At 36.0% G+C, this 13,327-nt stretch overlaps 1 protein-coding gene across 2 annotated transcripts; it reads left to right on the top strand.

Annotated features, from left to right (window-relative positions):
* The first annotated feature begins 369 nt into the window (after positions 1-369).
* LOC139131476 (dolichyl pyrophosphate Glc1Man9GlcNAc2 alpha-1,3-glucosyltransferase-like) lies at positions 370-13,323 on the top strand. 2 transcript variants are annotated; one of them, XM_070697530.1, is made up of 13 exons: positions 370-467; positions 2,466-2,544; positions 3,440-3,633; positions 4,697-4,818; positions 5,153-5,220; positions 5,751-5,877; positions 6,337-6,440; positions 7,015-7,135; positions 7,699-7,838; positions 11,162-11,301; positions 11,947-12,044; positions 12,392-12,464; positions 12,790-13,323. In XM_070697530.1, exons 1-13 carry the CDS (start codon positions 394-396, stop codon positions 13,064-13,066), a joined length of 1,617 nt encoding a protein of 538 aa, XP_070553631.1. In that variant the 5' UTR covers positions 370-393; the 3' UTR covers positions 13,067-13,323. The 2 variants fall into 2 exon arrangements, with proteins under 2 accessions (XP_070553631.1, XP_070553632.1); XM_070697531.1 differs by lacking the exon at positions 370-467 and adding an exon at positions 604-711.
* The last annotated feature ends 4 nt before the right edge of the window (positions 13,324-13,327 follow it).

Here is a 13,327-nt window from a genome sequence, read left to right as displayed (position 1 = left end):
TGCTTCTACTTCACATAAAAAAATTATGTCATGTAATAATTTATATATAACAATTGTACGAACAGGATTCTTAGCAAATAAGACCAGAATGTTGGCTACAAAAATGTATAAACGCAGAGATGGTGATACAATGGACTCGTCCCAGTCGCTTGGCTTTTCTCTGCAGAAGTATTATATAGTTGCTGGCCTCTGGGCCATCGTGTTTACCTCATGATCTATGCAACAGCCTACAACTAATACGACAGCAGACTGAAGTTTATTCCTTCAATTTAATCTGTTTTTATATGCCTACAGACTTTGAGCAACAGTTCTAGCTACTTAAATGGCGTATACGTTGAGGGCGCTAGCCGAAATGCAATTCCCAGGGGTCAATTCAGGTCATTTCTTTTCAAGATGGCTGCGTCCATAGGCTTTTGGGGAATCGTGGTATTGGTGACCTTCATTAAGTTGCTTCTCATTCCTTCGTAGTAAGTGAAATCTCAAAAGTTGTCATAAAACCTCCTTTGTTTTGATTAGTGGTATGATTACTGCAATTGCCGAAGAGTGCAAAGTTTGTCCAGCTACTTTTCATAGATGGACTCCGTACTCACAGTCAATCACAGTTGACTTGACTCGATGAGGTACTAGGTGAGTACTAGCACGCGTGCAGACCGCCATGATAAAATTAATATTGCCTTAGGACCGCTTTTCACCCCGAACTATTTACTGCAGGTATTTGACAATTTGCTTATGAGGGATTTTTAATGAAACGAAGAACAAGTTTTTGTGAGCATTCGTGTGTTGTAATTTTTTTGTTGTTTTGTGATGTTATCATTGCATTGATAAATCAAGGGAAACTTTTCAGTTTTGCAGTTGTGGTCCACAACTTTCTTTAGTGATTTTTGGTGATGGGCCCACCTTTCCCCACAACCAAAAATCGCTAGAGAAAGTTGTGGCAAATGGTACTGCTGCAAGAGAAACTTCAGTAACATAACATAACTTAGGAACCCCGGTAAAATTTACAGGGCGAGACTCTTCATCCCAGACAAAGTTGTCCAAAAACGTGTGCCACTTTGTCCTAAGCCATTTCACCCAAGGAGCCATCTCATCCAACTATGGAAGTATAAGGAAAGATACCTCCATTATCCAACACCGCTGGCACCAGTTCCAACATCACTTAATTAATTTTGACGTGAGACTTTTTGAATGGATACTGCGGTCTGGTTAAGTTTTTGTCCTTCATACTCGTAGTCTGTTTCATGATGAGCTGAACATGTTTTATTTCAAACGTTGGACAGAGAAGCCTTCCAACCATACCAGGACATAGATAATATTGCACATTTTTTGCTGCAACACTTAATTTAGACTATCTTGCTCGTGGAAAAAGTGTTATTTTGGTCTTATAAAGGCATTTCAGGAAAGAGTTGAATGAAATCTTCAAGATTGAGGATGGATCATTTTACAGCCTTATTTCTTCATATTAAAGTTCAGTTATGGGCCGCCGATAATAATGCTGGTGCACAAGAAATGTAATTCCTTTGTTTTACTTGAAACCCCCTCCCCTTCAAAAACCTTCTCCCCCTTCAAAACGAAAGTTCTTATTCGAAATCAATTTCATATTATGATGTCGTTTCTGACAAAGCCATACGCACCTCTTCAATCCGTACGCCCTTGAAAAATACTGGAAGTTCACATTAATTAATAAACCTCCACTTTACGCGTTTCACTTTTTAAGACACAGCACATTTTAATGTATTTCGCACGTAGGAAAATGTTTCACGTACATGTTTCAGGTTGAAAAAGCATACAAGTTTTTATTTCACATTTATGTCTTTTCGTTGCCTTTTTGTCTCTGAATTTTGTGGTCATTCTGTTTTCGATGAACGCGACGGTAGTATTGCGTTGAAAATGTCAAAATGTTCAAATGTCGGTTGACCGCACCGCGCACAGCACGTGTCACTGAACTGCGCAGCTCTATACAGAAAAGTGTTTCAATTTCAATTCAAAAATAAAATTGCAACAGTGTTTCTTTTGTAATTCATGTTTGAACTCTTTTTTTTACTCCACAATCCTGCAGTAAATTCAGCTCCGCATTTTTCCACAAGCGCAAGTGGTCATGGTTTAGAAAACAATAGACGAAAATCCTTATGCGATTTGACGCACACAAAACGAAATGAGCTTTTACCCCCTCCCCCTAAACGAAAGAATTACGTTTGTCGTGCGTCAGCTTTTATTATCAACGGCCCCTTAATAAAAGCTAAGTTCACTTTTACCTGAGATGGTTTGGGACAATCAGTGGAAGACACTTATAGATGCAAAGTGTATACATGGACAAAGTAGTTTTTGGACAGTGATAAGAGATGAAATGGGTTTTGGATGAAGTGACTATGACCTGTAAATTCACTCAGGGGTACCACTTTGAACACAATCACTTGTTTGTAGTGACAATGATTTCATTTGTGAAATACCCTTCATTTATTTTGCAGTCGCTCAACTGACTTTGAAGTACACAGAAACTGGCTTGCCATAACACATAGTCTACCTGTGTCTAAGTGGTATTATGAGGTACGTACTCAAGAAATGTCATTTAGGTATTAAGGTAGAATATGCCTTCGTGGCAATTATTCAGACTCAAGCTTTTACAATACCTTTTTGATCCTCTACTAATAGGGGTCATTTTAAAGCTCATGGGGTAAAAATTTTCACCTACTCACTTTTATGAAAATTGAAAATTCAATTATTCATCATGAAGTTAACACAGGATTGTCGGCCATTTTGTATTTCAAGTGTCGGGAAATATTGAATAATGTGTTTCTGTAGTACCAAGTTTTACCCCTGATTTTATTCTTGATTTACAGAAAGTTTAAGCAAAAGTTCAAGTCTTTCACTTGTTAGGCACACTATAATAAGAACAACTACAAAGTCATGACGAAATGTTCTAAAATGGATACCCCCGGAGTTTATTGACAAGAATTTAAGAAATAAAATTAGAAAATCAAGACAGATAAGGTAGAAGTTCAAACTATGGTATATCACTCTTCAAGTTAGATCCTGTTTGAAGGATGATTTACCAATGATGCTCATAATACAAAAATCTGTACTGAAAGTATTCAGTTCAGAATAGCTTTTGTGTACTATACAATTCCATGATCTGTGTTTTGGTTGTATGTGCTCATCAACATTCACCACAGTGTTTTGAAGTCTGAAATCTGTCGTCCATAATTTGCTGGGACAGTTTTGGCTTGGAGAGAGATCAGGTAGCTAAAAAGCTTTAAAAAATTTGTCTCTGCAAGTTTAGTAAGTTTTATTCCACAAAATGGTTGTATATATCCTAGCCACTCCAGAAGGAAATCTTCAAGGAATACAGCACATAGCATTTGAGCAGGAATATTCTGGTTTTCTGTCGGAAATTTATTCGTTCTGTAAATGCTTACCTTTACAAGCTTTGTTTACATTGCAGGACACCTCAGAATGGACTCTGGATTATCCACCACTGTTTGCTTGGTTTGAGTGTGGTCTGTCCTACTTTGCCAACTTGTTTGATCCCCAGATGCTTGTTGTGGAAAACCTAAACTATGCCAGCAAAGCAACAATTGTTTTCCAAAGACTTTCAGTGATCGTCACTGATCTGTTGTTCATCTATGCAGTAAAAGAGTAAGTGTTTGTGGTTAAAGAGTGAGTATTTGTTGTAAAATAGTAAGTCTTGCGACGAAAGATTAATGGTTGGACTTTTATAATTAGTGCTCCAGTTTTACATAAAAAGCCCCAGAAGGTCGACTTCCTCCATCATAGAGAAGCAAAAGTGACACTGTGCTTGGATGGACACCAGAGGGTGCCATTCAGTCATAGATTGAGACAAGTCTCTCAAATTTGATACAAATACTTTCTTGTTTAAAACCACTTGAAAGCAGCATTATGGCTGATGTCAAAGGTTATCCTTGTTTTACCAAGTTAGATTTTGTTTAATATCTCTGCCGGTTTATGTGTATGAATGCCCTAAAAATATGGGAAATTAAAGTTAAACAAAATCACTGACAGAAACTTTTGACACTTGAAAAGTTATTCTGATTACCATCGGTCATTAATGGACAGTTTATCAAGTGCAGTTGAACTTGTGGAAGACACTAAGCTTGATCTGCAAGTTCTTCAAATATTTTGCATATTCTCAACTTACTTCAGTGTGGTGCTTGTGAACTGAAACTGTTTAGTAGAAGAATTGGGATCAGATATTTGAATTTGTTTCAAAACCTGATAATTTGCAGGAAAATGTCCACTACAAAGACAACCAACAAGAAAATAGCAGATTGTAGATATTTGGATGTAGATGGATGTAGACACTTTGAAATGCCAGGAAACACGATTGTGTCATATTGTTTAGCTTTAAGTTTCAATAATTATTACATCAAAGGCATGGAAGCTTGTGTTCTCCGATGTATATGTTTCAATTTATTTTTCACTATGCACAGCCAATGCAAAAGGAATGAGGCTAAAATCATTTTCCTTTTCCTCACTTGAAACAAATATCAGTGCATGATGTCATATTTGATCGCAAGATCGACCCTTAAGATACACAGAATTTATGTGGTTTATAATGCTTGCAGAGCTGAAGGTAAAATTGGGTTATCTGTCAATGTCTACATTTGGGAGATGGTATGAACTTTGCACGCTATTCAATTCAATTCATTATTTTTTGCCTTTTTCTATTTTTGCTGCCCAGGTTTATCAGTACAGTGCCAGTTAAAAAGACAGCAGACAACTCCAGGGCTGAAATCACCTCACAACCTAAATTTATCATCACTATCTTGATGGTTGGAAACTTTGGATTGTTGATCGTTGATCGTATCCTTTATGACCGATTATTATCAACCCTGCAGGGATAGTTATGACAGACAAATTCTTTTAGGAATTATTTCCAGTTCTCAAGATGACAGTGTAGCACTTCAAACTCTTCACCTTGAATGCTGAAATGTGTCAAGTTTGCAGTTTTCAATTTCCCACCCAATCTGTCTTCTCAGTCTCAGATTTTAGTGAGGGGAAAGCTTTTAAATCAATGAAAAATTCTCACATTCTATGATACAGGAAACAATATTGTTGTGCTAAAACTTTGGATGAAGTCAGTATGCCATTGTTCCACCTTTGCAGTAGTTCCCATCCTTTACGACTGATCTTTCAGACATCCACTTCCAGTACAATGGTTTTCTCTTTGGTTTTATGCTGCTTTCCATTGCAAGGCTTGTACAGGTGAGGCATCTGTGTGTACCATTCTTTGGCATTGTCCTATTTTGTTACTTTCACATTTAATATGTTGGCAAGAAGCCAAGTTCATCTGACATTATGACAAGAAAGCACAATTGATCCAAAATACACCTATTCTTGTTTCCTGAGAGTAATGTCAACAAAATTTTTTGGGAAGGTTAATGTACTATACTCTGTATATCAGCTTATAGATGGTTTGTCATCATACAAAAAAGTACATTATCAAAAATTTGTGATTTAACCAAAAAGAAATGCATACTGTTTTCCAGTTTGCTTTACTGAAATATATTGGAACTTGTACATTTCTAAGAGCGTTTGTCAAATTATTAGATGTTGTCACTTATAATATGTTAAAAACGTTCTCTTTACCAAAATTGCTGACCAGCTATTAGTAATCCTGTGAATTTTTTCCATCTTGTCAGATAATTATGCAACTTGCCAAATATCAAGAGCAAATGAAGAAAACCCTATTGAATGAAGGGAACGGTTAATTTTTGACGGCTTTCTCTTTACAGGGTCGCAATCTTGAAGGTGCACTTTGGTTTGCAGTACTTCTAAATTTCAAACACATCTATCTTTACATTGCTCCAGCTTATTTCATCTACTTGTTGAGGTGCTATTGTTTCACTGACTCCTACAAAGGTAAGAGGAAGACAGCATTATAAAGTGTGACTTTGTCTAAGGGAAAACCATTGAACCCAGGCAGTCGAGTTGGATGAAGTGAGGTCCAGTAACAATCCTTATCATTAGATTTTCATGTAATGGAGCATTATTTCATCATCTCAACATTGAACTAAATAAATTTATCTCACCATTAATTGTGACAATATGATAATGATTAGGCAGGATGAGTTCATTATTACAATGTTTGATGTCTGTGCTTTGTCACTGTACATGAAAACAGTAAGCCAACAATAAAATGGAGTTGGTGTTTCACTGTGTGCATTACCACTCTCTACCCCCTCCCCAGTGGCATCAGAATGTAGGCCTATATGTGCACAGTAATATAATTAATTTCAACCAATTTGATATTTTCTCCATCATTGACTTCTCATGATATTCAGAATCAGTATTAATCTTTTAATGTTGGATCTCCTGCAGATAGGAGTGTGGTGTGGAGCAGTCTGAAGTTGCAGAGGCTTGTCAGTTTGGGGTTGATAGTGATTGGTGTGACAGCCGTGTCGTTTGGACCATTTATCATGATGGTAAGTCATTCACTGTGTTTTACAATGCTATCTAAGCTACTGAGTAAATTATCATATCATAAAGTCTGCCATATTAGGTCAGCTGTCAACAAATCAGTTCTATATTTGAATACCCAAAGGATTGGTATCAAAGTTAATCCTGTGTCCCTCAAACTTAAAAATTTTCTGCTTTCATCAGTAATCGTATAGTGTTGTTCACATTTGAAATCCATCTTTCTAGATAAAAAAATGCAGTAAAATAATAATAGTTCTTAACTTCTCACGTTAAACTTTACTGATGAACAATGAGTGATTGAAACTGTACTATTATCATGATACAATGTGAGAGGATAGTATACAAAGACCTTCAAAGTGACACTCTGATGAGTGTTGGTCTGCTTTCTAAACAGTAGCAGCATAATTTCAGTATATTTACTGAATACATTTTTTGGCACCACTGCAAAATTCTCACTTCACACAAAAACTTATTCTCTTCCTTGTAATCACTGCAAAGTATACAACCTCTTAGTGATTCCATGTGATCAGACTGAGTCACTGAATGAGATAATGACCATACACTGTCTCATTTTCACAGGGCCAGATTGAACAAGTTCTCTCAAGGTTGTTTCCTTTCAAGCGAGGGCTATGCCATGCATACTGGGCTCCCAATTTCTGGGTTTTCTACAACATTGCGGACAAAGCCCTGACTACAGTCAGTAAGTTGATGAAGCAAATTGTAGATATTACAGCAAGACTCTTGTTTGTCTTTTCAAAGTTTGGAGATTTAAGTTCTTGAGAGAGAGTCCCAGATAAAGAGAAAATATTCCATTTATCTACCTAAGACACAGAAACGGTGATGTCAAGACTTTGAAACAGAAGAAGGGAGTCCCTCTTGATCTTAAGGGAATTTCAGAACCAACAGAAACCAAAATTTATGCAGCAAAGGCACTTTTGAAAGAATATTAACAAACCTGGAACAAACTTCAGCAACTTCATAAAGAGGATACTACACAAGAGGGTAAAGAACATTCAGAATTTTAGTGGAAATAATGTTCGACAGAAACTTTGACCAAGCCAATGAAAATGTCAAGGACACATTATCAAGGAAATGTTTGGATGATTTCTTTCATTATGAGTCAGAGTGACCTTGTTCCAGTCTGATATCCCTTTTAGGCTTTATTCCTTTCTATGAACAATGAAACTGCATTTTTATATTTTCCATGTCCAGACTTCTTTCAGACCACAAAACCTACCATAACTCTACTTTGTCCCTTTGCAGTGTCCAGATTTGGTGTGGTATCCGGTGATGCCATCCAGAAAGCCTCTATGACAGGAGGATTGGTCCAAGAGTCTAGCCACTCAGTGTTACCATCTGTATCACCAATCATAACACTTGTTGCAACAGTGTTATCAATACTGGTATGCAAACACATGATATGCAAAACTTCATACTTTCTGTCATTCTCCTACCTTTTTATGAATTATTTTTCTGATCATGAAGTGATCTCCTTCAAACTTAGGAAGTAATTCTGTTAAGAATCAAATGCATGAAGAGCTATTGAATCTATAGAATGCTGTTTTTTATAAACAGTACCACTTTTTGCTCACGTGTTTACACACGTGAGTATATGTCGCAGCGATGTCTGTCTGTCTGTCTGTCTGTCTGTCTGTGTGTCTGTCTGTCTGTCTGTCTGTCTGTCTGTCTGTTGGTCCGATATCTCAAAAACAGCTTATCAGATCAGAATCAAATCTGGTACATATATTCAGTTAGCAAATGGCAAGAACTGATTAGTTTTTGGTGGGTGTGGCTTGCATACTTTTTTCTCATTTGCATAATTAATGATTTTAGAAAAAAAAGGGATATTCATTAAAAACGACTGCACACAATTTGATTAGATTCGCTACAAATGTTGATCACACCAAGATATATCAGTTGGGGGAACCATTAAGGATGATATAAAAGAGAGTTGCTTATTTGCATATTTAATGAACTTTCCTAATTAGGGATATATGTCTGATTTGACTCGATCAAAATCGACAAAACTTGGTATGTATATTAAAGATACTATGATTTAACATTATTGAAAGTCATTAAGCGTTTTAACTGCAGCCAATTCCTAATTTACATATTTAATGAACTTTGCTAATTAGAGATATATATTTAAATTGACTTGACCAAAGTTGATGAAACTTGCTACATGTATTGAAGCTACTATGATACAACATTTTTGAAAGTCATTAAACATTTTTACTTCAGCCAATTCCCAATTTGCATATTTAATAAACTTTCCAAATTAGGGATATATATCTGAATTAACTTGATTGTAGTTGTTGAAACTTGCTATATACATCAAAGATACTGTGATATAATATTATTGAAAATCAAAAAACATTTTTACTTCAGCCAATTCCTAATATGCATATTAAATGAATTTTCATAATTAGGGATATTTATCTGAATTGACTTGATCAAAATTGATGAAACTTGCTATGTACATTAAAGATACTATAATACAATATTATTGAAAGTCATTAAGCATTTTCTCTTCAGCCAATTCCTAATTTGCATATTAAATGAACTTTCCTAATTAGAGATATATATCTGAATCAACTTGACCAAAGTTGACAAAACTTGCTACATATATTGCAGATACCATGATACAACATTAAGCCAATTCCTAATTTACATATTTAATGACCTTTGCTTATTAGGGATATATACTGGATTTACTTAATCAAAGTTGGCAAAATATGCTATGTACATTGATGATTATACCAGGTTAAAACAATATCAAAAGTCATTTCACATTTTCATGTCAGCTAATTTATAATTTGCATGTCTAATGAGCTTCACAGCTCGGCATGTATGGCTTGAAGGACTTGGCCAACGGTAATTACACTTGCTATATAAAGTGGTGATACAATGACAGCAGTAAAAGAACTTTGATATTTTTATTTCAGCTAATTACATATTTGTATACTTCATGACCTAATCGGCGGTGATTATTGTTCATTACGTTGATCATAATATTTTCAATGAAGTTGCAAACATGTGGCAAAGGTTAAAATTTACACATAACTGCAATATACAATGAAACACGTGAGCATTTTCAGTTCATATCTGGTATGTTGTGTCTCAATCTCCAATCCTGTTTCTTGTCAGTTTCCAAATTTACATCATAAGAATATTTGACATGTAGAACTAAATCAGGCATAATAAGTGATACAACTGTTTATAGTCCCCGCGGACGAAGTCCGGCGGGGACTTATAGATTGGGTCCCGTCCGTGTGTCCGTCCGTCCATCCGTCCGTCCGTCCGTCCGTCATCAACAGTTTCTCAGATACTGCTGAACCAATTTTGTTCAAACTTGGCACAAAGGCATAGCACTATGACCTACAGATGCACATTGATTTATTTTGCGATACAATCCAATATGGCCGCCAGACGGCCATTTTATTACAATTTTTTCATGTACGGAGCCATAACTCAGACATATTTCAACCAATTTTATTCAAAGTTGGTACAAGGACATTGACCAATGTCATAGATATGCACGTCAATTTGTTTTGTGATATGATCCAATATGGCTGCCAGGCGGCCATTTTATTACGATTTTTTCATGTACAGAGCCATAACTCAGGCAAGTTTCAACCGATTTTATTCAAAGTTGGTACCAGGACAATGACCAATGTCATACATATGCACATTGATTTGTTTTGTGATACGATCCAATATGGCCGCCAGGCGGCCATTTTGTTTTGATTTTTTCATGTACAGAGCCATAACTCAGGCATATCTCAACCGATTTTATTCAAAGTTGGTACAAGGACATTGACCTATGTCATATATATGCATGTCGATTTGTTTTGTGATACGATCCAATATGGCCTCCAGACGGCCATTTATTAGGATTTGTTACAATTTTCTCATACTGAGCCATAACTCAGATATATTTCCACCAGTATCATTCAAAGTTAGTACAAGGACATTGACATATTTCATACATGCTCGTCATTTGTTTCACGTCATGTAGCAGTATCATGTCAATTATTGAAGTTTCATAATTTGGCTGATATGTCAAGAAATACTGCATCAAATTTCATGAAACTTTGTACAGATGTTAAGCTCACATTGCTTCAACAGTGAAAAAGACATTTATCAGTGTCATTTTAATTGATTTGTAATTGCATATGTAATGAACTTTCCTAATTAGAGTGATATATCCACAAATACAACGTCAAATTTGATGAAACTTGATACAGATGTTGATCTCATAGTGTTGTAAATACTGCATTAAACTTTATGAAATATGGTACCGGTGATAATCTATTAGTGTTAGGATAGTATGAAAAAATGTTTTGCAACATCCTGTCAACTAATTCCCAGTTGACTCATTTAATGACCTTTAGGATAGTGGCCTACATTGGTTTTATGTTTTTCATCACAATGGAACTCATTCTTGGCCATTGAGTGCCATCTGTATCAAAGTATTTTTATCACAGGACCTGTAATCAAAGTACCCATTAGCAAGCGGGGACTGTGTCATCAACGATGACTTGTTGCATAGAGACAGAGGTGTTTCTGTTACTCATCTAAACTGTCAGAATGTATTTACTTTTAAAATGAACACATTTTTAAAAAAGTGATTTTAGAAAGTTTGATGGCAGTGAATCTATGAGACTGAAATTATCGGTCAAATGTTACCTCGAGATACCTTACTGATGGCTATATTATTTTGCAGCCGGCTATGTACAATCTTTGGAGATATCCAAGAAATGCTAAAAGCTTTATCCGTTGTCTTACGCTCTGTGCATATGGTTCATTTATGTTCGGATGGCATGTCCATGAAAAAGCTATACTGCTGATTGTACTACCTATGTGGTGAGCTACAGATTACTTTTGCTACATTTTGTGTTTTTCTTTGATAGATGTCATGATCTAGTGAATTGATGAGAATGGTAATTGTTATTTTTCTGCATGGGACCTCTGTCTAATGGTTCTACTCCGGAATAAAAAGGACGCGATGCGTTCTACAGACTTGGTACGCCCAAATAATCACGTGATGCCGGTACAAACAAGCCCACATGTGTACTGAACGCGTATGGAAATACACGTACGTCTAAGCGCGTTTGCGCACATGGCTTTGTTTGTACCATGGTCGATTCGAATTCCGGTTTGGCCTATTTTCGTTCTACTTTATTGATACCTGGTTACCACTACAAAGTGGAAAGCGCCATTCACTCTACATCTTTTGTACATCACATAGATCATGTCCCACATCTCCCCAGTGTGATGTATTCTGTATTGCCTGTGCACTTGTAAATTTCAGACATTGTCCTGGTCTTCAACTTGTAATACATAGCTTTGTAGTGTAGTGTCGACACTGACAAACAATTTATTAGATTGAGTATTTCAAGATTTTCCTTGTGACTGAAATACTACAGTTGACAAATGTAAACTGCTGTTGTAAAAGTGAGGTTTCATTTTCTCAGCAAATTCCATGGTTTCTATGTCCTTTCATTGTAGTTTACTTGCCATAGACAACAAAAGAGATGCCCAAACATTCCTGCTGTTGTCAACAGTCGGGCACTATTCATTGTTTCCGTTGCTGTATAAACAGGCTGGTAAGTTTTCAAGTATCTACATGCTGTTGGTTTTTATGCTTGGCTGTGTCAAGCTCCATTGGTCAATCAAATATGGCTGCCTGTGTATATTTGATGGTTTTGATGAATATGTATTCAAACTGGACACTGTATGCTGGATGGCAGTGAAAATGAATTTCATGCATTGCAACCTGTACTTTTTCTTGAGTGGTTTTACCATTGGGTTACAGTAAGCAATTTCAAGTATTCTGTTTTGCTTCACACAAAATGGAAACAATTTGGAGCTAATCAGATCTTTGGTCAGACATATTGCATCTGATAACAAGTCTACTGAATGTATTACCGAATTTGACGTTCCTCTCTTTTAGAAACCCCTATCAAAGTCTGTTTAATGCTGATGTACTGCCTGTTAGCCTTTACATGTCTTGGAAAATTACACAGGTGAGTTAGTGGAGACTGGCCAAGCTGTAATGATGCTAATTGAAAGTAAGGTGACTGACACTCAGAAATTCTATAATTTTGCCATGTGTTAAATTGAATGTACTATTATGCTTAAAAACTTTAAAATTATAATTTCTGCTCAGTTATTCTTCATTACTAATAAGATTAAAGCAAAATTCAAGATTATAATTTTATGTAAAAGCTGTATCCTTGTTCAAGTAAAATCTTTGTAAAGAACAACATTATAACAACAGTACTATGTGTTGAGAAGATGCTGTTGAAGAGACTGACAATGAGGTAATTATGTTTTATTTTCTCTTTCCAGAACAACTGAACCCAAGAAAAAGAGCAAACAGAAAGCTGATGCAGTCACAGCTGTAACGCTTTTACCAATGATGGAAAGTCTGTACTTATTAGGTTTGATACCGTTTTTTGTCGTTTGCGACATGATTCTTCCGTTTCTGAGTCTGACGCGTCGATTACAGTTCTTGCCATTGATGTTGACATCGTCCTACTGCGCTCTAGGTGTTACCTGGTCCTGGTTGAGATTCTACTGGGACACTCTGTCCGGTAGTTCCAATATTCACAAGAAAATGAGTTGAAGACATCAAGATTATTACTTTTCAGTGTGGACAGGAAGAAGAAAGCTTTTTAAGTTTGAATTATTTCTTGAAATGTGACAGGGCAGATCAAAGTAAAACTTCAGTCTGTTACATAGAGAGATCTGGTTGATAGCAAGCTAGAAATGACCATGTGAGCAAAACGTTATAAATGTCACATTTGTGCAATAAGGATTCTACATGGCTAATCACTGTAATTTTTCGTTTTTTTATCAAAAATAAAAGTGACAACCAGCTTATTCT

This window comes from Ptychodera flava, chromosome 4 (assembly GCF_041260155.1).
Source record: "Ptychodera flava strain L36383 chromosome 4, AS_Pfla_20210202, whole genome shotgun sequence".
NCBI lineage: Eukaryota > Metazoa > Hemichordata > Enteropneusta > Ptychoderidae > Ptychodera > Ptychodera flava.
The sequence above is the reverse complement of the archived record's forward strand: the minus strand, read 5'-3'. Positions and strand labels throughout refer to the sequence as shown.

Excerpts from the sequence above, each read along its gene's own strand:
- LOC139131476 (XM_070697530.1), top strand. The coding sequence starts at position 394 with ATGGCTGCGTCCATAGGCTTTTGGGGAATCGTGGTATTGGTGACCTTC. Across the intron at positions 468-2,465 it reads TTGCTTCTCATTCCTTCGTA|TCGCTCAACTGACTTTGAAG; the intron begins GTAAGTGAAATC and ends TTTATTTTGCAG. Across the intron at positions 5,221-5,750 it reads CCATTGCAAGGCTTGTACAG|GGTCGCAATCTTGAAGGTGC; the intron begins GTGAGGCATCTG and ends TTCTCTTTACAG.